The sequence below is a fragment of the Salvia miltiorrhiza genome, chromosome 8, assembly GCF_028751815.1.
Source record: "Salvia miltiorrhiza cultivar Shanhuang (shh) chromosome 8, IMPLAD_Smil_shh, whole genome shotgun sequence".
Lineage (NCBI taxonomy): Eukaryota > Viridiplantae > Streptophyta > Magnoliopsida > Lamiales > Lamiaceae > Salvia > Salvia miltiorrhiza.
In genome coordinates, this window is record NC_080394.1 from 29,952,610 (window position 1) to 29,977,073 (window position 24,464).

Genomic DNA, 24,464 nt, shown 5'->3' on the forward strand with positions numbered 1-24,464 from the left:
GTAAGAGTTCACTCGATCGTGTACCCCGTTGTAACAATACCATCATACGACGAAGCAAGAAAATCCACTACCTGATTTCCTTCCCTATAAACATGAGTACAATAAACCTGCAAGTCCACCATGCTATCGTAAATATGCTTCCAACGCCCTTTAAACCACCAAGGCACTAAAAGAGAGCGAGCATTGAAAGTATTAACCACATACATTGAGTCCGATTCAATCCAAAGTTTATTCCAACCTCTAGCAATGGCACGCTCTAAGGCAATTAAGAGAGCAAATAATTCCGCTTCAAACGGCTAGTCTACCCCAGCTGAGAAATGGAAGCAACCAAGAACATTATTTAGCGCGTTGCGGAAAACCCTTTCCGCATGCATATTACCCTCTCTAATAGCACCATCAATATTCACTTTGATCCAGGATAGAGGGGGAAGAAACCAGGAGACCAAGATAGATTTTGGGATAGGTCTAGGATACGCGGGAATATCCAGACGTCTAAGCACCAATAAATTCGAAACTGTGCTAGCCATATGCCCAATCTTGAAGTTATCCACCATCTCAATGAGAGCAAGTCTGATTTGCTTAATAAAATTGAGGACCACATGAGAAGCCCCATCATGAATGATTCTGTTCTGAAGCGTCCAAAGACCCCAAAACACGTAAATAACCCATCCCTTCCAAAGAGACATGACCTGACCATCGACGTTATAACCCATCGCCTTGATAATGAAGCTATTGACGTCGTAGAGATATTCGAAGTTTTCACCAAACCATGCAAACACTTGTGCCCAGATAGATTTAGCGAAAGAACAGGACCATAGAATATGATCCATAGATTCTCCCTCCCTACGACAGAGCATACAGATATTTGGTCCCAAAAAATATACCTTTGCAGCCTATCAAAAATCGTGCATAATTGATCAAAATCATAACATCATGATATATTTTCTTATATAAGATTATTAAAAAATACAATGAACAACGTCTAATTCAAGCGAGCCACTATGCAATAACTACAACTTTTTTTTATGACAAACTCTCAACATATTCCAATAACTTCAATAGTTGTCATATAGAGAAACACATGTTCATATATTCATATATCTTTCAAAATCGAGGAAAAAATGAAGAGAGAAAGAGAGAATACAATGACGTCAAAGTACAAATTTGATAGGAGCCCATGGGCGAAAACGGTACACGAATTGAAGCTAAAATGAAGGAGAACATACTCGAGCAAGTCAAGTGTTGCAGGACCCCAACAACAACCAAGAGGCCGCATCAAGCAGGGGCCCCGCAGTCCGTCGCGGGGCATGACCACTACTATAACATGAGGAGTTCTGAATGTTTGTGCACTGTCTGTTGTCAAACCCTACAGCTACGTACGGGTAATGCCTGCGGTATACCCACCCCCACTTTGGCCCATGTTTCCAGGTTGCGGTCCAAACTGTAACCGCAGGAAAAAGACAGATTTTGATATTTTGTGGACCTTAGATGCAAGTTTCCTATCCCATTATATAAGTCACCATATTTTTTGGGTCATTTATAGCCACCATTTTTCTCTCACACACCAAAGGCATGTTTGGTAGGTATATTAGAGTATCACAAGATAGCTTAAGTCAAAATATATATTGTAATGACTCCCTCTCATTTGCACTATCGGCGGCGACTGCACCTTCGCAGTCCCACCAAGCACAATGAATTCATTATTCTGGAATTGTCCGGGGCTTGGGAACCAACCGACAGTTCGGCAACTTGTTTGGCTAGCCAAGCACAAGAAACCCAGCTTGGTTTTTCTTACGGAAACTAAGCTTCTCTCTAATGAATTGAACCCGATATTGGCTCAATCGGGCTTTCAATTTTTTTTTTTTTACTGTGAGTGTGATGGTGGTGGCCGCAAGGGAGGGGTGTGCTTCTTATGGGAAGATGAGGCTGTTAAGGATCGAGTCTACACCTCCCGTCGAGGGAAGCGGGTGTAGGGCGCTGCCCTAATTATATAGTTTCCTTATTTCTATAATGTTATTTCCTTCCTTATTATTAGTTATTAGTGATTTTAGGTTGCAGGCTCTTGCATGGGCTTTTGGTGCAACTAGGTTAATAGATTGTAATAGCCGTCAGAATCCTAGGGCAATTAGGAACTATTGTGAAATATCGAAACAACATTAGCGCTTGGACAAGAGAACTCTTCTCCTGGTAGTCTTTTGTCTTTCATTTGTGAATCAACTATTCAGTTCGATTCTAGTACACTTTAATCTCTCTTCTTTACTCTATCAATTTGGTCTGACCTGCCGGTGCAGTTCATGCCAGTAACCTGTTTGAATACTCACATGGAATCTGAAAATCGTTTAGCGATGATAGAGAAGAGGAGTGATGAGATGTCCGCAGAAATTGGCAACTTGACGACAAAGATCGATTCCCTGACTTCACTCCTGCAAACCTTTGTGCTCGAAACGAGCATGCAGGGGGTTTCTGACCCACTGGTGAACCACTAGACGGCGAGAAAAGTTCAGCAATTGGCGCTTGCCGCTTACGCATGAAGCCTATACCTCCGCAGATAGAGTTTCCTTACCAGCTTTTGATGGGAGTAAGCCGGAGGCCTGGATTGCTAGAGCCGAGCAGTATTTCCGATTGCATGGAATTCCTGATGCAAGTAAGGTCGACGTTGCCTTAATTGCCATGGAGGGAGGTGCTCTGCATTGGTTCTAGTGGACACAAACTAAATATCCAGCCCTATCCTGGATACAGTTTAAATAGGAGTTGCTGAGACGGTATGGCGAGGATCCTATGGCCAACACATTCAAGGCACTAATGTACACCCGTCAAACAGGCACAGTAAGTGAATACGTTGATTTGTTTATTTCACATCTCGTGCATGTTCCTGACCTTGCATCGAACTATTGCCTCGACATGTTTCTACACAGGTTAAAAGATGAAATCAGGCTGCAAATACATTATCGGGACGCCAAAGATATATTTGATACTATATACCTGGCTAGAGAAATTGAACGTGAGTTAGGGGCAGTGAGGGGCTATGATCAGGCTCTTGTCAAAACTAATAATCTTCCAATGCTGCCGGGTAGAGGTACAGGCGTGTCAACAACATTGTGGTCAGGCCAATCTATCCGGCCCCTGCAATCCTGAACAACACCATTGACTTCTCAAGCCCCGTCAGGAATGAGCAGTAAAGGCCCGAGTGCCTCGTATACCGAAAGCACTTCTGTATCTATCAATCAGCCCCGAAGTCGGCCAACTCGTCAAATCACGCATAAGGAGTATTTGGATAAGAGGGCTAAATGAGAATGTTTTCGCTGTGGCGAACGATATAAGCATGTGCATCTTTGTTCTGACAAGACGATGCATGTGGTCATTATTTGTGAATCTGGCGATATTGAGCTTGAAGTGGAGAACTCAGAACTGACGCCAACAGAGGAAAAAATGAGATTTATGAGGAGCCCCAAATATAAACTCTTGAGTTGACACAGGTTACAGATTTGATGGACCACGGACGTTAAAATTTAAAGGGCAACTCCGGGCTACAGATATTTTGATAATGGTTGACAGTGGCGCAAGTCACTGTTTTATTTTTACTAAAATAGCCACCGAGTTGGGATTGCAGATTGACCGATCAGAACATTCGGTCGTGTGTTTGGGAGATGGTCGACGATTGACAATTGAGGGAGTGTGCCGCGATCTTCCATTCATCATCGGGAAGGAAGAATTCAATATTACATGCTATGATTTTCTCTTGGGCGGTGTTGATGTGATACTTGGAGTCTCATGGCTCGCGTCCTTGGGAGAAATCAAGGCTGACTAGAGCAAGATGCATATGAGTTTTGTTCATTGTGACCAAAAAGTCTATCTTCAAGAAGAGCCATCTTATGTTCGTCGAGAAATCAATGCTGGGAGTTTGTGGAAATTGAAGGATGTGGAAGAAGGTTAGATTATTTGGGTTACTCAATTCGGGGCAGAGGCCATACAAATGGAATGTGGAGCTGTCCTAAAGCAAGAGATCAAACATGATTAGAATGACTTGTTTCGGCAGATGGCCAAAGAGTTTCCATCGGTGATGCAGCCACCACATGGGCTGCCACCGCAACGTGAAGTGGATCACCACGTTCCGCTTCAACCAGGAGTACCACCCGTCTCGGTTCGACCTTACCGTTATAGCCACACCGCAAAGGATGAGATGCAGCGGTTATTGCAAGAGATGTTAGAGGCAGGAATCATCCAGCCGAGCTCGAGTCCATTTTCAAGTCCAGTACTCCTAATTCGCAAGAAAGACAAAAGTTGGCGATTTTGTGTTGACTATCGCAAGCTGAATAAGAACATAATTCCTGACAAGTATCTTATTCCCGTCATTCAGGAGATGTTGGATGAATTGAGTGGAGCTAGGTGGTTCACTAAGCTTGATTTACGATCGGGTTACCACCAAATTCGGACACCAGGAGACATTCCTAAAACGGCGTTCCGTACACACTCTGGACATTACGAGTTTCTTGTGATGCCTTTGGGCTCACCAACGCACCTGCCACCTTTCAATCGGCTATGAATGATCTCCTCCGACCTCACTTACGTAAGTTCGTTCTTATTTTTTTTTATGATATATTAATTTATATTGTGGATTGGGAGGAGCATGTAACTCAGCTATGCACTGTCTTAAGCCTCCTGCGAGATCACGCATAGGTGATTAACCCTAAAAAATGTGCTTGGGGACAATCGGAGGTCGAATATCTTGGCCACTTGGTTTCCTATCAAGGAGTTCAGATGGATTCTTCTATGGTGACTGCAATACTACGTTAGCCGATTCCTAAGTCTGTGAAAGGGGTGTGCGGCTTTCTGGGCTTTACGGGCTATTATAGGTATTTAATTAAGGGGTACGACCAATTGGCTCGACCCCTGACGCAGTTACTCAAAAAAGAGAAGGTCACCAATTTTGAGTGGTCGGTGGAAGCCCAAGTTGCATTCGAACAGTTGCAGCAGGCGGTTACAACAGTATCTGTACTAGCCACCCCTGACTTCTCACAGACTTTTGTCATTGAGTGTGACGCATCGGGACACAGTCTTGAAGCAGTTCTAATGCAAAATGGGCGCCATGTTGCTTATTATATAGCAAGGCGTTGACGGATCATAGCATGACAAAATCCGCTTATGAAATGGAGCTGATGGCATTAGTTTTGTCTACCCAACATTGGCACTCCTACTTAGTGGGCCGAAAGTTCTTGATTTGCACGGACCAAAGGAGCTTGCGTTTCTTGTTGCACCAATCGGTGTCAACCCCAGCTCAACAATTTTGGGTTGCCAAATTGTTGGGCTATGAATTTGAGATTGAATATAAGGCTGGGGTGACTAACCGCACAGTAGATGCACTCTCACGGAGTTTAGAGGAGGTGGAGTGTACGGCAGTGTTGATGCCAACGTGGGTTGGATGGGCGACTATTGGAGCAAAACTACATCAAGATGAGAGATTTGGTCCTATGTTGCTTGCGCTGCGGTCAGGATCTACTAACTTCCCTGGCTATTCTTTGATCAATGGTATTATTTATCATAAAAGAAGAATTGTGCTTGCTTCTGGGTCAACATTTATTCCCCAGCTCCTGAGCGAGTTTCATGCTTCTCCTCAAGGTGGGCATGCTGGTGCCTATCGAACTTATCGGCGGTTGGCGGCTAATGTATATTGGCCTGGCATGATGAAAAGAGTAACACAATTTGTCTCGGAATGTTTGATTTGTCAAAAGAATAAGTATGACACTCGTGTGTTGTCGGGATTGCTGCAACTGTTGCCTCTTCCAACACGTGTGTGGGAAGACATTAGTACGGATTTTATCGAGGGTCTGCCTCACTCGGGTGCTTTTGACTGCATATTCGTGGTAGTTGATCGTCTCACTATATATAGACATTTTATGGGTTTGCGTCACCCATTTACTGCCAATGAGGTGGCAGATGTGTTTATTTGGGAAATAGTCCATCTTCACAGTGTGCCTTGTTCTATTGTTTCTGATCGGGATTCCATTTTTATTAGTTCATTTTGGTCTGAGCTCTTTTGGGCCACGGGCACAAAGCTCCGGATGAGTTCAGCTTATCACCCTGAAACAGACGGGCAATCTGGAGTGGTGAATCATTGCATGGAGACTTATTTACGTTGCTTTACGGTGGAGCGGCCTAAGCAGTGGGAACGTTGGCTCCCATGGGCTGAATACTCTTATAACACCAGTTTTCACTCAGCGGCAGGCATGACACCGTTCGAAGCTGTTTATGGCCGTCCACCGCCAACTTTGGGCAGTTTTTCACCCGCTGAAATCAAAGTACGAGCTGTGGCTGAAGAGTTGTTGTCTCGCGATGAGGTGTTGCATCATCTACATGATCATCTGGAGAGTGCTCAGCAGCGGATGATGCGTGCTGCATGTAAACATCGTCGTGACGTTCACTTTGATGTGGGCCAAAAAGTTTTCTTGAAGTTGAGGCCTTACCGTCAGCGTTCTCTACTCTCTCGTTCTTGTGCTAAGTTGGCGGCTAAATTTTATGGCCCTTTCGAGGTACTAGCACGAATTGGGACTGCAGCTTATCGCTTGAAACTCCCTTCTCGCTTTCGCCTTCACCCCGTGTTCCATGTTTCTCAGCTAAAAGCTGTGGGGGGAAATCATGTTATTGAATCTGAACTGCCTGAAGCATTCATCCAAGAGAAGCCTGATTTTATACCATAATGGATTTTGCGAGATCGCATGGTCTGGCGGGGTGATGATCGTGTTCGTCAAGTATTGGTGTAATGGTGTCATAAGGGGCTGGACGATGCAACTTGGGTTGATGAGGCGGAATGTGTGGCACAATTCCCTTATTTCAGCCTTGAGGACAAGGCTGTTTGGAAGGATGGAGGAGTTGTTAAGGATCGAGTCTACACCTCCCGTCGAGGGAAGCGGGTGTAGGGCGCTGCCCTAATTATATAGTTTTCTTATTTCTATAATGTTATTTCCTTCCTTATTATTAGTTATTAGTTATTTTGGGTTGCGGGCTCTTGCATGGGCTTTTGGTGCAACTATGTCAATAAATTGTAATAGCCGTCAGAATCCTAGGGCAGTTAGGAACTATTGTGAAAGATCGAAACGGCGTTAGCGCTTGGACAGGAGAACTCTTCTCCTGGTAGTCTTTTGTCTTTCAATTGTGAATCAACTATTTAGTTCGGTTCTAGTACACTTTAATCTCTCTTCTTTACTCTATCAGAGGCTAATGTTACTATCAAAAATCACTCTAGCCACCATATTCTAGCCTCAGTGAGTAATAATGCTTGGGATATCTGTGGAATCTATCGGTGGAGCCGCATAGAAGATCACCACCTCACGTGTGAGCACATGCTCAGTCTGCTCACAGATGTTGCTAATAAATAGATTTGTGGCGGCGATTTTAATGAAACTCTATACCACTTTGAGAAGGTCGGCGGGAATTCTAAGCGTTCATCTGGACTAATAACCAACAAAGGGATGCGCATATTATAGAAAAAAATGAATAAAAAATGTTATAACATTTAAAATGACACTATACTACTATACAATTGACACTACGTACAATTGACAAACATTGAAATTAACACCATATATTTTAAATGACACTGTGTATTATTGATACTATACTGATATACAAATGATACTATAACATTACAAATGACACTATAACATTTAAAATGACACTATAACATTGAAATTGACATGATAACATTTTAAATGACACTTTCGTATGTAAAAATGACACTTTCGTATGTAAAAATGACATTATAACATTGAAATTAACACGATAACATTTTAAATGACACTATAAGATTGAAATTGACACAATAACATTTTAATTGACACTATAAGTTTGAAATTGACATTATTCGGACATACAAATGACACTAAAAGATTTAAATTGACACTATAACATTTTAATAACATTGTAACATTTTAAATGACACTAAAAGATTTAGATTGACACTATAACATTTTAATAACATTGTAACATTTTAAATGACACCTTTCATAAATGAAAATGACACTATAAGATTGAAATTGACACGATAATATTTTAAGTGACACTATAAGATCGAAATTGACACGATAACATGTTAACTGACACTCTAAGTTTGAAATGAGGCTTCGTATAATTGACACTATTAGGATATACAAATGATACTATAAGATTGAAATTGTAATTGACACTATAACATTATCAATGACACTATTAGAATATACAAATGACACTATAACATTGTAAATGAAACTATAATATTTTCAATGACACTATAACATTGAAATTGACACGATAACATTTTAAATGACAATATTCGGATATAAAAATGACACTATAACATTAAATGACACAATAACATTTTAAACGATACTATAAGATTGAAATTGACACGATAACGTTTTAACTGACATTATAAGTTTGAAATTGACACTAATGGATATACAAATAACACTATAAGATTAAAATTGACACTATAACATTTTAAATAACACTATGTATAATTAACACTATGACATTTTAAATGAAACTATTCAGAAATGAAAGTGACACTATAACTAATTGACGATAACATTTTAAATGACACTATAAGATTGAAATTGACACGATAACATGTTAACTGACACTATAAGTTTGAAATGAGACTTCGTATAATTAACACTATTAGGATATACAAATGATAATATAGGATTGAAATTAACACTATAACATTTTAAATGACACTGCGTATAATTCACACTATCTATTTATTATATGAAAACACAGTTTGTGGCAAAATTGTAATTAAAGAATCAATTAAAGGGTATTTACAAAACTCAACAAATCCCATATATTTTCTCTCTCCTCTCGCCTCTCTACTCTCCCCTCACTTTCATCATAGGCATTCTTCAATTTTCTATACTCTCTCTCTCATATTCTCTTTTTCATATTTTGATGATTTTTTTAAAAAAGTCAAATTTTATTTATAAAAAATATTCTATATATATCTTAAATTAAAGATAAATGCAAGATCCTTGATTTGGTATCAAATAATTATTCAACTCTTTTATTAGTATTCTAATAATATAATTTATTTTTCAACTTATCAATTGAAGCTTTTCTAATAAGATGACATAGGTAATGAGCTAACTTAGAAAAAAATAATTTTATGCATGATTAGCTCATGTTTTAAAAATATATATTGTGATGTGCAAACTCATTTTTTATTATTTCTTCGTTTCTTTTAATTTGAATGATGTGTTTATTCTACAATTTTAGGGAAGAAAATAAAGTTTTCCATCAAATAGATGGAAAATTAAAAACGATACTTTTACAAATTATAAAATAAAATTAAGGATCTTTACCGAGTAATTGATGTAGATTATTTTATTTTTTAAGAAAAAATAATTTACATTTACTTATATAAATGTAAATGTAAATGTAAAATAAAGAAATTTAAAGGCCGCGCCACAGGGGGCTCGAACCCAAGACCTTCGGTTTTAGACATTAACCCCTAATCGCTTAATCGATACACACACTACATCGTTTAATTTTGATGTAAAACTATGTTCGCCCTGCATCGCACGGGCGAATGTACTAGTAACATTTTAAATGACACTATTCGGATATAAAAATGATCCTATAATATTGAAATTGATACAATAACATTTTAAATTACATTATATCATTGAAATTATCACGATAACATTTTAAATGACATTATTCGGATATAATTTGACACTATAACATTGACACTATTTTTATTAGTAAAAAATACTTTAAAAATATCTAAATGACACTATTTGTCTTAGTAAAAGACACAATTTACATTAATAAATGATACTATATATTAAAACAATTTTTGTGATTCCTTAGTTCCATTTCGTTTCATAAAAGTCACACAAGGTAACAATACATCCCTATCCCTATGCTATTAAGCCTTATGTCATTCAATTTAACCTTTCTAAAATCAAGGACATTTAACCGTTGATGGCCAAACAACAAAGGTAAGAAGAATTGTCACAAAAAAAAGAAGAAGAAGAAGAAGAAAGAGAAGAAGTAAGAATAAATCGATTTTGTAAAAACGGGTATTATTGGATTTGGATTTTATTGCCTCCACCAAGGTAGATACGGTCTGCATGTCATAGCTAACTGGTAGGTGACAATTGATAGGCAAAAGAAAATAAAGAAAATTGGAAAAAACGATAAATTAAAAAATATATATATATTACAAAAAGAAAACAAATGCCAAATAGGAGGAGAGCTGAGCTTCGAACCCACCACCTCTCACAATGTGAAAACACTTAACCAAATAAGCTATCAATTCAATTGTTTTAAAAACCATTGGTTTAGTATATGTAATCTGACTATTACTGTACTGGAGTTGAGGGTGAGCGCAGCGCTCACACAAGTGTGCCCCCCTAAGAAAACCTGAAAGTTGAGGGGCGTAAAAATGGAAGTTCCTTATTTTATGTGCAGCCCAGTACACAGATAAGCACTAATTTCTGGGCAATGTTTTTGTCCTTCTTCCATCTATAGCTGCTCCAAATTTCCAGTGCACTTTTACCATCTCTCTCTACTCCAAAATTTCTCGCAAAAACTTATCAGAAGTGGTCGCGGCATCCAATCAATGGCCGACGGCGAAGCCAGAGTCAGTGCTGCAAGCGATATCGTTGAACTGGAGGCTATGGGCAAGGACGGCCTCTCTTGGCACCCTTGCCAGGTCTCTCTCTGGTGAGTTGCCTCTCCTTTTTTTTTAAAAAGTTATATCTAAATACGTTTGTAGATTAATAGAGAAATTCTTCACTCCTTTTCGTCAGTTGAAGAGATATGGCAGTGTGAGATCTTACCCAAATACTGATTCAAAGTTTAGTGACTGTGTTTTTGGCGATTTTAAAACCTATATTATTTTGATGTTTGATGATTATGTTCGTGATCAATGGTGTTCTGGAGTTGAGTTGCGCCCCTGTAGACTTAACATTGTTTACATTTGTGAAGCGAAGCAAGTAAAACGAATAATTGACATTTTAATCTGTGAAATTGTGAATTACCTGTGTGTCGAATTTGCTAATGTAGTGTCAGTGGTTTTAGTGTTTGATGATGATGTTCTTGATCAGTGGTGTTTTGGAATTGGAATTGAGTTGTGCTCCTGTGGATTTGACATCGTTTGCATTTTGGAAACAAAGCAAATAAAATGAATAAATCACATTTTCATTTGGAGTTGTGTGTGAATTGCTACTGTTGTATCAGTGCATGTATAAACCTACCGTCTTCTGTTTATCTATAGGTAAATCACAGTTCTGATTGAGCTCGCAAGTAAGTTTGTGCTTTTGGCTTGGCATTTTATGCACACATCTTGTATGGGCCTTTAATATAGTGGAACAGAGTAGATTAGCATTTCTCAGAAGTTATGTTGTGTTTAGCCTTTAAGTGAAGCAACAGGTAAGTATATTTTTGAATGCATTGTCAAATATTTGCTCAAGCGTAGTATGAGAGGTAAATTAATGAGTTCGAAAGAGCTCTGAGGAGTGACTAACTTTGCTTTTGAAACGTAATTGTTCCTGCTAGACAGATAGGTCCATCATTGTTATATTGAATTTGTGGTGTATAGAATGATAGAATGTTTCCTGTCCATGCAGCTCTAGAGGACAAGGGATTAGAGTGCTGTATGGAAACAACTTGGAAGAGATGATTATCAATAAACAAGAAATATTTGCACGCATTCGCGTTCGTTCCACTCCATTAGAAGGTGATGACTGCTCGTCCATCAAACAAGGCGATCATGTGCTTGCCACTGAAAGTTTACATGTTAAGGGTGTCTTCTATGATGCCCGGGTGGAAAAGGTATATATATTTATTTCCATTCTAAGAATTTGTTTGGTACGTGCTCTCCATAGGAGGAAAGACTCTAGTCAATGAATGACGGTGATTGGGGTACAGATACACAAGGTAGTTAAGTTTTGCGAGCACCAAGATTGCTACTAAGTAATGTTGTACAATGAATGCATGGATGTTGCCTTCAACTACTTGCTTGTTGACTTGTCATATATGAAAGATATGACAAAACCGTTTCAACAAAATGAAATACTCTACTCTTCTACTCAACAATGTTACGCACTATTGTCACACTTTAAGGTGAATGAATGGGTGGAGGAAAGGCCAAATGGTCTTACTTGAAATTCTTACATGTGTTAATTAGTCTCAATTTCTACTTCTTGGGTTGTGTTGTTAACATGGTCAGTGATCCAGATGTTCTCCACCTGCCGGCATTTGGATTACTTTGTTTTAGTCCTATGAAAATACCAAATTTCTTGATTTTACTTTCTTATAGAGAACTGAGGTCAGCAATATTTTTTTTACATGTGCAGATATAGTCAACATAGTGTAAACTTAGTCATTGACTATTGTGAATTTACTAGAGTCCTTTTCCAGCTACTCAACTTACATTCAAGAAGCTACACTAACAGGCAATTCATGTGAGGCACTCAAAGAGGACCCACTGCAGATGTTCTTTCACTATCAAATGGCTTCACCATACCCTTCCGGAAGAAGCATTGACTGTCCCAGCAAGTGCAATTATGAAACTAGCGACAACAAGCATCGATCTCCATCCAACCATCTCTGCCTTCTTCAGCATGCAGGAACCATCAAATGCTTTTGATGCAGACAGGAAGAACTGGGAAATGGATATTAATGTGCTACTGGAGCAGCAGATAAAGGAGATAAGTACTTCAACAGAAGTTCCTAGGGATAAAATTTTGAAGGACTTTGTGTCTGGGCCCAAAGGTGATAATATGAATCCATTTTTTTGTTAACCACCTATGTAATTCATATTTTCTGTAGATTGTAGATTGTGAGTATTACCTTAAGTAGCCAGCCATGAGAGCATTGCTAAACATCAAATTACTACACAGCTGCCAAAAAATTATGTTATAAATTCATTTAAATATGAGGTATTATTAAAACCAAGAAGTTAAACTAAAGCTGAGGCCTTAGGAAGACAACAAATAAACTGGACCTTTATTAGCCTCATTTAAATTAAAGGAATAATTATGCTCTTCTACCAGTCCAAGAACAATACTAATCATGTTGTTTTTTGACTCGCTCACTAGTGAAAACCAGTGTAGGTTTATCAATTAATTTGACCAAAGGAAAGAAAATATTGTAACTTGTACTGATGATTCCTCTTTGGCACAGCTGTTTCAGTTTTAATAAGTTGTATGATAAGCTGGCGTTGTTAAAACCCAAGAGATTAGTTCCTCCTTGGTTGCTTACTGGTTTCAGCGCAAGTTTCTCTATAGAATATATATTCTTGTGCCAACCAATTCCATGACATCCATTTTCAGGATCACTTGTAATGATGTTTATTTATGCAGTTGATCTGAAAGGAAAAAGTCATGGCTGGGACATTAAAGCTTCATTCAGAGACCCACTTGGAGCTGTTTCTTTTCTAGATAAATTGGATGGTTTCAACGGGAGTGAGAATAAACAGCCTGTGACATTGGGTACACCTCCAACCCCCACTCCATCAATCCAAGAGGAGCTCAGAGGAAACAGATTCCTTCTCAATCCTCTTGCAGCTCGTGCAGCTCTTGCTTCATTAAGATCAGAATCTCCTCAAAGTTCACAGTTGAAAGGAGATATGACTGGTCAGCATAGCACTGCCAACTTAATGCAAAGGCCTACAGTCTGTAGCTTCTCCTCAGTTGATTGTTCATCAAATGCAGAGGATTTTTCGCTGAAAACATCAGCTGCAAATGTCAGGAGCATTACGAAGAAACTGTTCCCAACATCAAGTCCTACCCACACCGTTGAACTTTCTAATCTGTCTTGTGGAGCACAAATAAATGAGATGAAAAAGAAAAACAAGATGGGAGAAAAGAAGACGCTGTCTGCAGACATGAGGTTGACTCGATCCCGAATTCAGAGAGATAATGGAATGCATGAGACTTCACAGATGACCAACAACAATGAGACACAATCAAGGTTGACAGGCACACATAGGGTTACTCGGTCAAGAGTCAAAGGAGCAGAGAAAATTGAAGCCAATGACTATCATGGAGCAGGCAGAGATCATGTGCACAATGAATGTATGAAATTGGAAACTTTTCCCCACAGTGCTATAGCTCCAGAAAATTGTTTATCAGATAACCTGAAAGCAGTAGCTTCACCAATTAATGGTCAGATCAGCACACGAAGGGTTACTCGGTCGAGAGACAAAAGATTAGAGAAAACTGAAGTGAACGAATATATCACAGCAGTTAAAGATAATATGCTTACTGGATGTACTAAACCAAGCACTAGCACCCAAGATACTGTAGCTCCAAAGTTTTATTTATCAAACAACCAGAAAGCAGTAGCTTCATCGCTCGATAGTGAGACCAGTATTCATTCTGTCAAGCATGCGAAAGATGTCCATGGAAAAGATGGAATCCTTGATGTTAATACTCAGAAGGATTATTTGATTCAAGATGCAGAGAAACACAATAATCCAAAAAGGCCTAAACAATCAGCTGCTAGCAAGGTCACTGAGAACAGTACTGTGCAACTCAAACTAAAACAAAGGAAAAGAAATTCGACTGAATCGGATGTTCTCATTGAAAGGTTGTGTATTGACAGATCACTCACTTCACTCCATGCCACTAATAACAATGAACAGTCTTCTGAGGAAGCAGAGAGTGGGAAAAGATTTACTCGTGCTAATACCGCTCCAAAAGGTTCAGGTACTCACACTTGGCTTTTAGCTTATAGTTCTATCATATTTACAGTTCGTATGTGTTAAAATCTCCATACTCATATATCTGATTAAAGGATATTCTAGCTGCAAATGGTATGAACAAATTTATGAAATGACAGCTTTCATGTATGATATCAATAGCAATAGGGTATTTACAAAGGAGGAAGTAGAGCTAATGGTTGTCTGGCATCCCAGTAATCATTAGGCTTCATCTAAATCATGCTGAAAGAAGTTTCAAATCTCCCCTAAGCAGCAGTATACCAGCCACGGTTCCTCTGATTTTTTTTCAAAAATGCTAATCTCTCATTTCTGCTGGAATTTGTATTGATTCTTTGCAATTTTGGCATGTTCTTTGGTTTATCTAGTCAAAGTATATATCAATATATTCCAGCCAGTTTCATGTTGAGTATCTCTAAAAGATCAAATTCTTGAACTACATGCTGGATGCTGAAGCTTTGCATTTTCTTGATCTCCATTCCTAACAAGTATTATTTGTTGCAGCAGGAAGTCATCACAGCACAAGGCACAAGTCTGCAAGTTTGGGGAAGCCGGAGACACGGTTTTCTCCCCGGCTCAGATTTCTTCCCCGAACTCGCTCCCAACACAAAGCTTAATCGAATACAACTGTAGGCGCTTAACATCTTATATCCACGTATGACTTATGCACAATATTGCATTCGGCCCTTTTGCTTGTGCAGTTGTTACTTCTGTTGACTGGTTTATTAGCTTACTAAATAAAACCTGACCCATGGACGTCACTGTGATTGAGGTGTGATTGAGTTCAGATTGATTAACGCGCTTTTCTCACATACAAACTCTTCGACAATTAAATTAAAATCATATTCAAGTTAGACTAGTTTAATTTTAGGGTAAATTGTTTAGCCATCGACTGATATGTTTTTTGTATTTGTTATGCAAAGCCTATAGGTAGGGGATGAAAATTTAGCCTGAAACCGACATGCCAACTCGAGTAGACAAAGAAAAAAGGCGGGTTAGCGTTGGAAGTTTTTAGCCTGAAATATAAAAAGTCCGTGTGGTTCGACCCAATTAATTAACCGAAAAATCTCTGATTGCTTGCTTGTCAAACTTCATTACAAACTGAAAAAATATGTTCATTTAGGTTAAATGTTCGTCTAACATTACCTTTCATGAAATTTCTTATTAGTTACTCTCATCCCTCCGTCCACAAAATATCTTCTTAAGTTTTTATTTTTGTTCGTTCACAAAACATCTTTCTTTTCTTTTTTTTTGAATATAATAATTTCATTAATTATCTCCATGAAAATTTCATATATTTCGCATATTGTCATTTATGGAGCACCATAAAAACCCAATAATAATTATCACTTTTTTTAATTTGTGAGACTTTTTCTTCACTCACTAAATATACAAATAACTTTAATTCGTGTTCACTTCATCGAGAAAAATATTTCATGGATGGAGGTGTTATTATATAAATTGGTGTTGAAATAACACTTGTTTTTGTATCTAATACATGGTTAAGTGTGATTGAAAAAATATGATACTCAGCTCCATCCCGTTACTAATGGCTTGTTTTCTTTATTGAGTTGTCTCAAATATAATGGCATGTTTTTATTTTGGATAATAATTTTACACTACAAACAATATAACCTTATATGCATTTACACATTTTTACACTATAATTTTATTCTCTCAAATACCCGTGCCCAAAAGAAATAGGCCATCAATATCAATAGTGGGACAGATGGAGTATTTTTTTTTATTAAAATAATAAGTACCCCATTCGTCTACAAAAAAGAGTCCTGCTTACCTCCATTTTTTCATGAAAAGAGTCATAATTTACTTTTTGAATCATCACAGCTTACCTTCTCTTCTACATTTGTCTATAAACTGTACTTTTGTTCAATTTTTAAATTAATAATGTACATTTATTTATATTTTTGTACTAACATTACCCCTATAAATTGTACTCCCTCCGTCCCTGAAATAAGTTCCTCTTTTTCCATTTTGGGATGTCCCCCAAATAAGTTCCTCTTTCTTTCTTTTTATTTTTGGACAACTACCCCTGTCACAGCCCACTATCCCAATGACGGGTTAACAGGGGTTATGACTTGGGGTGAACAATAAGAAATGGAAATGGACAATTACTTAACATTAAAGTATATGGAAATGTCACTCATAGATAAAAAGCTAGGATCATATATGATCATTTGGATACTTATAAAACATACACATAAAAGAGAACTGATTAAGGTGGTTTACCCAATAACACGTGTAACAACTTCATAACATAGAGCTATCCTAATCAAAGTGCTTTGCAGCGGAAAACGTGTGAGATATACATATGAAGATGTATACTCAAGGTTACATTTCTTGAAATGTTAAAGGAACACCCGCTCAACATCATTCCATTCCATCAACTGCTCAACCTGCACATTTAGAAATACATGCAGGGCTGAGTATAAAGATACTCAGTGGGCATAGCCGAAAATACAACATGCATACATATATAAATTGAACTGCCATAACAGTAACACACAGGGGTTTTCTTAAATGACCTGCGCTTACTAAAATATTTCTTTCATTTTCATAAAGTCGATCGGCCGATCATTTTCCTTCATATGATCCATATCTGTTCCTTTCTGTCACGCGCCGGGAAGGAGGCCTCCTTACCACGGACGCCAAGACCGGTCGCAAGCGACTCGCGGTCTCCATAAGTGTACACGTTAACCCTAGCTAGCGACCTTTGTCTAGCATAGGATCCCAATTGGATTTCCTTTAAAGTTGGCGAACCAACACAGATAGGATACATATAAAAACATAAACATTTTGGCAGTCAATCATTTCATAAACATTTCATTTCATTTCATGAACATTTCATTTTCATTTCATAAGAGTCATTTATCATTTGGGCATAATAATAAACTGAAATTAACAGTTAAAATCATCTCATGCATATATTCGTATAAGAGGCCTACGACACGCAGGGGATCTCTATATACGTATAGTAAAAGTAATGCCCACTTGGATAGGCAAAGCCTGAAGATCATAATCACATAACCTGTCTTGGGAAAGCAGTGCTAATCCCCTTGATGCTCAAAGCCTACAAGAAATCTATTCTCAATAGGTCTCCTTGAATCTAATCTTAAGTCATGGTGTAGTGCGTAAAATTCTATGATTCACTTAGCCGGGTTTTCAAAATTTAATGAATAAATAATTAAATACTTGAAAATATTTCTCTTGAGTTAAGAACACCAACAATATTCTTACTAAATTTTCTTAAATAATTGGATTTATAAATAAAACCAATTAAATCATAAATACTTTTATTGCATGATGCAAATGCATACTTAGCATATGGTAAGTAATTACTTAAAATATGCACATAATAATGATATAATATTATTATACAAATCATCTCATGCTTAATCGTATATGCACATAATAATAATAATAATATTATTATGCAAATTATTCTTTAAATAAAAATTATTCAAACCTTACTATAAGTCCAATTAATAAATAATGGGCAGCCCATTTAAAATAATTAAATCAAGGACCTCCCCCTTTTTCTTAAAAATTTTCGCAGCCCACTATAAAATGGGCAGCCCAAGTTAATTAAACAATAATAGGGCCATCTATTAAATAATTGAATTAAGGCCCAACATTTTCCTTAAAAAAAATCGGCCCAAGTGGTATTTAAATAAGGCCCATCTGTTTTAATAAAATAAAGGCCCAACTGAAAATTAAACAAAGAAAATCGGCCCAAAATCGTAAGCCCACTGACTCGGCCCATAATTCAAATCCACCCTCAAGCCCAAACCTAAAGCCCAACATCCCACCCCCTTTTCTTCCCTACTCTCTCTCTCTCGGTCACACTCACAACACAAACACACGCACACACGCAGCTGCTGCTGCAGCCTTCCCCCTCCCTCACCTTCTTCTCTTCTCCGGCGGACGGCAGCAGCGCCGGCCGCCGCCGCCGCCATCCCTCTCCCCCATCTTCTTCTGTCCTCCCCTTTCTCTCTCTTTTTTTTTTATTTGAAAACTGAAATCCTAAACTCTCTCCTCTCCTCTCTTGTTTTCTGGCAGAACAGGGACTGAGCGCCGCCTGCCGCCGCGCCGTTGCCGGCCGTGAGCAGCCGCCGGCTGTCTCACTCCCTCCCCTGACTCGGACACACAAGGACAGGAGACTCATCCCCCCCAAACTCGACACTTACAACCACACAGCCCACACCCGACAAAGCTCAAGACTCAATTCGATTCATACAGCATACATAACATTTCTCTATTTCTCTTTTTATTGTTCCATTGTAAAAGCAGTACATGAATTTATACTGTATGCATCATCAAGTAAAGTTCACATTTTTTTTTTTTATCATGCTTATAAAAAATGAAATCTTATGCAGTTTAATGCTCATGAAAATTTGGTGAATTGCTAAAACGAAACTGGTTGAGTAGAATAGGCAAGGGAGTACCTAGATGAACCTTTGGAACTATATGTTGAGGCGTGTGGCTGTTGTCATAGTGCTTCCTGTTGTTCTTGGCTGAATTTGAGCTCTTTGAAGGAGTATATGTTGAGGTTGGTGATTATGAGTTATTGGCGTAGGAGAAGAGTGGAAACATGACTTGGAAAGAGAGTAGGTACAGTGGAAACATGACTTGGAAAGAGAGTAGGTACAGGGTGGGAATAAGTGGTGGATGAGACTTTAGCTAATTTTTTTAATGTAGTAAAATGTATCTGAAAGTGGAGAAGGCATGGCCAACAGCTTATTGGAAAAGTTACTTTATGTATTCGATTTAGGAAGAGTAAGAGAAAAAAAAAAAAGTATGGCAGATAAAACGTTGAGTGTGAATAAATTGAAGGGATGATTTGACAATTAAAAACTCTCACGGTTGGATCATTGGAACTGTAGAATTTTCTCAGGGTTCGCTAAATAAATATCTTGATAAATACTCAATGCTCAATACTTGATTTAAATAAATATGAAATGCATAAGAATTTAAATAACTAAATTTACAAATAATTTTGTAAATTACTTTTGTTGGAATTAAAAATAAATTCTTTTTTTTTTTTATCCGGCGTGAATCATCTTACTATCTAAGTTCAAAAATTATTTTAAATTTAGCTCGGGTAAACGGGGTATTACATTCCTCCCTCCTTAAAAAAATTCCGTCCTCGGAATTGTATATCTGGTATTCTAGCTTGTGATACTAGTCATTCTAGTCATTCATCTTTTTTTTTTTTTTTTTTTTTTTTTTTTTTTTTGTGGCCTTTTCCATCCTGTGATGGTTCCACTACATGACGAGAACAATATTATTGCCTCGTAAAACTTGAATCTTGCGATCAAGTATCTGGACTGATTTCTCATCACAACTTAGGTCCTGGCTTAGACTACTTTATCTTGCTTAATCACATGCTTTCTTAATTGCGAGGTGTTATACGTATTGTATACATCCACAATGCTTGGTGGCAGAGCCAACTTATAGGCTACAAAAGGCCTAACTTATCTAGGATCTCAAAAGGTCCTATATAACGGGGTCGTAACTTGCCCCTATTTCCCGAAACGTATAACTCCCTTTGAGGGAGAGACTTTGAGGAAAACTCGATCCCCCAACATTAAATTCTAACTCCGATCGGCGTTTATCGGCGTAAGACTTTTGTCTATCTTGAACTTCTTTAATTCTTTGCTTAATGTGGTCGACCTTCTCAACCATCTGTTGGACCAGTTCAGGACCTAACAGCTTTCTTTCACCCACTTCATCTTAGTAAAGTGGTGAACTACTTTAATTGTTTCCTTCGTCCTAAGTCACCTTCTCAGATTTGACTAGGGAATTCTAATATCAAACTTTTCTCATCATCTTGGTAACTTTCACTTAAAGATTAATGGCACTCCTTTTGCCATGTAAACTCATTTTCTCATTTTCAAATGATTATATAATGGGGTTTCTAAGTTTCTATTGTAGTGGCGTTCCAACTTTATTCTTGCTGTAGCTTCTGGCACTTTAGCCAAAATATTCACTCTCTTAACTTGAGCCTACTAGCCTTGGGGTTGGGTTATACCTTAAGTTTAGTTCTAGTGTTTTCCTTCCATTTCCTTTTTCTTTACCTCCATCTTGAGGTGGTGTACATATCTTGTTTGTGCGTGAACTTTTTCCTTCTCCAATTTGTTGTAGTGACTCGGTGGTGAGAGTCTCGTTCATTGCTTGTTCCTTCATAATATCTCCTTAGTTTACTAGGGAAATTGAAAATCTCATGCCGCGATTCATTTACGAACTCCTTTACGCATTTCTCATTATTCATTTATAAATGACTTAAATAAGCATTTTAAACTCCATAAAAAAAATTGATTTAAAACATTTTAATCCTTTTAAAATCCATACTCATAAAGCCTTAACTCATGCTCTATCTCATATTCTATCTCTTTACTCATCTCTATATAAACTCTCCACTCATCTCAAATCCTTAAGTTCAAGGATAAGTTTCAAGAAAATCATGGTACTAAGTCTCGATTTATCTCTCATATAAGGCTCGTTCAATCTCATTCAACACATAGACAACACAATCACATAAGGCATATAAAAAAAAAACACAATCAAACATTATCAAAACATGCTCTGTTTTTACACTGACTCAACTTCAAAATCTATCCTGTTCTTACTTCGACACCTCCTGGACTCGAGACTCATACCAAAAGAAAGGTCTTCGAGTCTATTTTCATAAAAAAAATAGAGTCAAAACTCCAAATATTGTAGGAGATATGACTGTTTTACTACAGTTTACCATATTCGGCAGTTTTGAGCAATCGAAAACTTGGATTTTTGAAAAATAGTAAATGTTGTCAAACTGAGCTCAAATTTTGTGGATATCTAGCTAACACAATAAGGTTAATACCATAAAATTTTGGAAAGCTAGATCACACAGGAAGCTACTGAAATGAATGACTCTTTCCCCTGCTCTCTGAAACTCTCGGTAGTAATGTGCAGTTTCGGTTTTGTATTTTATTAAAAAAAATAGTAAACGAAGTCCAAATGACTTGAAATTTTACCGATGTTCTCAAAACTCATGTAGAGACTTGGTATAAAATTTTCAAAGCTTTTTGACATTGAAAAACCGTCGATCACAGTAGGTCAGTAGGCCTACGAAATTCACCAAAATCTCATCTCAAACTCTTAAAATACTCAACTCAATATTCCTTCAAGGAAACTCATCAAAGCTCATTTTAAACACATATAATACTCACAAACATTCAAGCACATTATAATGCTTATCATACTCAAATCTTAACTCTCTTCTTACATCATAACCTCAAATCTCTAGTAAAACGTTTCAATGAACGCATCATTAAAATTCTCTTTTCATTTTCATTCACAAAATTACTCAATTATTCAAACATGATCTCATTCATCATATAAATCATTATACACATATAGATTCTTTTTTTATCATGTACTAAACTCTAATGAAACTTCATGTATCATCATAAAACTCTTAATAAAACATGACAAACTTTCACATAATGGTCATAAAGCAACTAGACCTCATTTCATCAATCATCGACTTCTCAAAATATGAAAACTCAAAAACTCATACAAACTAAACTAAGTCAAAAAATTTCTTAGCCAACAAAAGACTTACTCAAATATAATTATACACTAATATCATGCTCAAATACATATATCTTAAGCCAAAATCACTTTAATAACACATAGGCAAAAAGTCCTAATTTTTATTAAACTAATCTCTTTTGAAAATATCACTAATCATGTATAACCTATTGATCAAATCATAGATCTAACATCCTAGGTTACCAATTAGCACAAATCAACATCATAAAACAAGATCACATATAGATACATATGTATGTCATCTTCTTCCTCAAACTAACACTTTTCATTTTTCATTTCTCAACCTCAAGCTTCAATCTCATCCATCATTAATCATCTAGATCATCTCATAAACTCAAATCCATCATCAATACATCAATTGGTTCATAGGATCTCAACATCCCAATTTTAGGTAAACTAACCTAATAGAAAAATCTATATCTCATGGCTAATCATCAAGATATTCATATATATTAACTCAATAATCATCAATCATCATATAAATCATCGACTCACAATTTCCCAATTTTTTTTTGTAAACTAAACTCAATCGACTTTCACATCTCAAAGCATATACTTTCGCAACACACATCAATCATCAACAAACACCACATAGATCTCATTTTTTTTTTCCAAATCAAGGAAAGAAAAAGAAAATTTTTGAAGGGTAAAGACCCATTTTTTTGAAAATTTTAAGAACAAGGGAGAGGTGATTTTCTTTCTTCATACAACATCATTCAAGCAAGATTTATGGAATACATGACCACTTACCCAAATTTCTCACCAAAACTCACATTTTCTCACTCTAGCTTGGAAGCCTTTCTTCAATGATTCTCTTGAATATAAGTAGCTAGGATGTGTTTATGGAAGATTTTAGAGTGGATTGAGGTGTTTTGTAAAATTTTTGGAAGCTTCGAAGGTCTCTTCAATGGAGGAAAATGGAGGAAAGTGAAAGAAAGAGGGAGAGAGGTGTTGGTCGAAAATGATGAGTGAGTAGTGAGAGAGGATTTTGCAAGATTGTAAATGATCTTGTGATCTTTAAAGAGGATTTTGTAATCTTAAGGAAATATTGGCAATTAATGCCTTGATCTCTCTCTCTCTAATCTCTACACTATCTCTCTAATCTCTACACTCTCTCAATAATCTCTACACTTGGCAAATTGTGGTATTTAGTCACATGGTAGGGAAATTAAAGTAATATTGTGAGAAGGGTGATCAAAATAAATCACAAAAACTATGGAAATGTACTATTTAATAAAATACCAATACATAATTATTCATGTGACCACATAAAATAATTATAGCACTAATATTAGTGCACTCACTCAATTATAATATTCCTCTCATAGGAAAAATAATTTTAAAACAAAATATATGCTTGGAAATATTTTCATTAACCGACATTCTTTGATTTCTCGGTAAAAATAAATTGCACTTGCTTTGAAAACTTAATTAAAATTCCAAGTGCTAAGGTTATCAAATAAAAATCATAATAACTTGCTCACAATGACATACGTAACAAAACTCACATAATCAATCAGTCACGTAATTTCACATAATATCACGTCAAAGCAGTCGGTAAACACAGACAAACTAGACGTCTCTCCGACCGATTTTTTTTTTTTATCAAGTTTTTTTTTATCAAGGTTTTTCACTCTTTCTTTCTCGACTCTATTTCCAACTTATTATTCCTATTTTCTTAATAGGACAGTCAATCTCTCTGACATCTCAGTATTCTCAATAGTGTTAAGACACTATCTCACAACATATGGAAAAGTACGGGGTGTTACATGTACTATCAAATTTAGATAAAATTCATGACTTCATGCATAATTTAAAATTCATGTGGCTCATATAAATACACTTAACTCACCAATTAAAACTTATGCACCACATTTATAAAAATTTTCTTTTAACTAAGCACATTAAAACACATATATAATGATTAAATCACATCAGATAAATCAAACCAGTTTTTATTATAAATGGATGCCGAATCCTAATTATTAATAATAAAGCCCTTAATCAGGGATTAAAAGTCGGGGTATGACATACTATCCACTTTAAAAGAAATTTCGTCACGAAATTTGTACCACAGAAAATAATTCTGGGTACTTCTCATTCATGCTAGAATCGAGTTCCCACATCGCCTTTTCTTGATCATAGTGCT

The 24,464-nt window shown here is 36.9% G+C and overlaps 1 protein-coding gene and 1 long non-coding RNA gene across 8 annotated transcripts in view; one reads left to right on the forward strand and one right to left on the reverse strand.

Moving 5' to 3' along the window:
• Nucleotides 1–10,224: 10,224 nt before the first annotated feature.
• Nucleotides 10,225–24,464, forward strand: part of LOC130997581 (uncharacterized) — a 53,503-nt gene continuing 39,263 nt past the window's right edge. For 2 of the 7 annotated variants that reach the window (XR_009093126.1, XM_057922945.1), the window contains exons 1-5: nucleotides 10,348–10,701; nucleotides 11,607–11,811; nucleotides 12,435–12,753; nucleotides 13,344–14,690; nucleotides 15,206–15,356. Coding sequence is in view for 6 of the 7 variants with exons in the window: in XM_057922945.1 (XP_057778928.1) it covers nucleotides 10,598–10,701; nucleotides 11,607–11,811; nucleotides 12,435–12,753; nucleotides 13,344–14,690; nucleotides 15,206–15,318 (2,088 nt within the window). In the remaining variant the exon portion in view is untranslated. Of the gene's footprint in view, nucleotides 10,702–11,606; nucleotides 11,812–12,434; nucleotides 12,754–13,343; nucleotides 14,691–15,205; nucleotides 15,463–15,624; nucleotides 16,280–24,464 lie in introns of those variants that run through there. The other 5 variants (XM_057922942.1, XM_057922947.1, XM_057922943.1 and 2 more) reach the window with 5 other exon arrangements.
• On the reverse strand, nucleotides 16,818–18,444 carry LOC130997589 (uncharacterized). Its single transcript, XR_009093129.1, has 2 exons — nucleotides 17,711–18,444; nucleotides 16,818–17,115 (listed from the first exon to the last, which is right to left on the reverse strand). It is a non-coding gene; the product is annotated as an uncharacterized LOC130997589 (long non-coding RNA).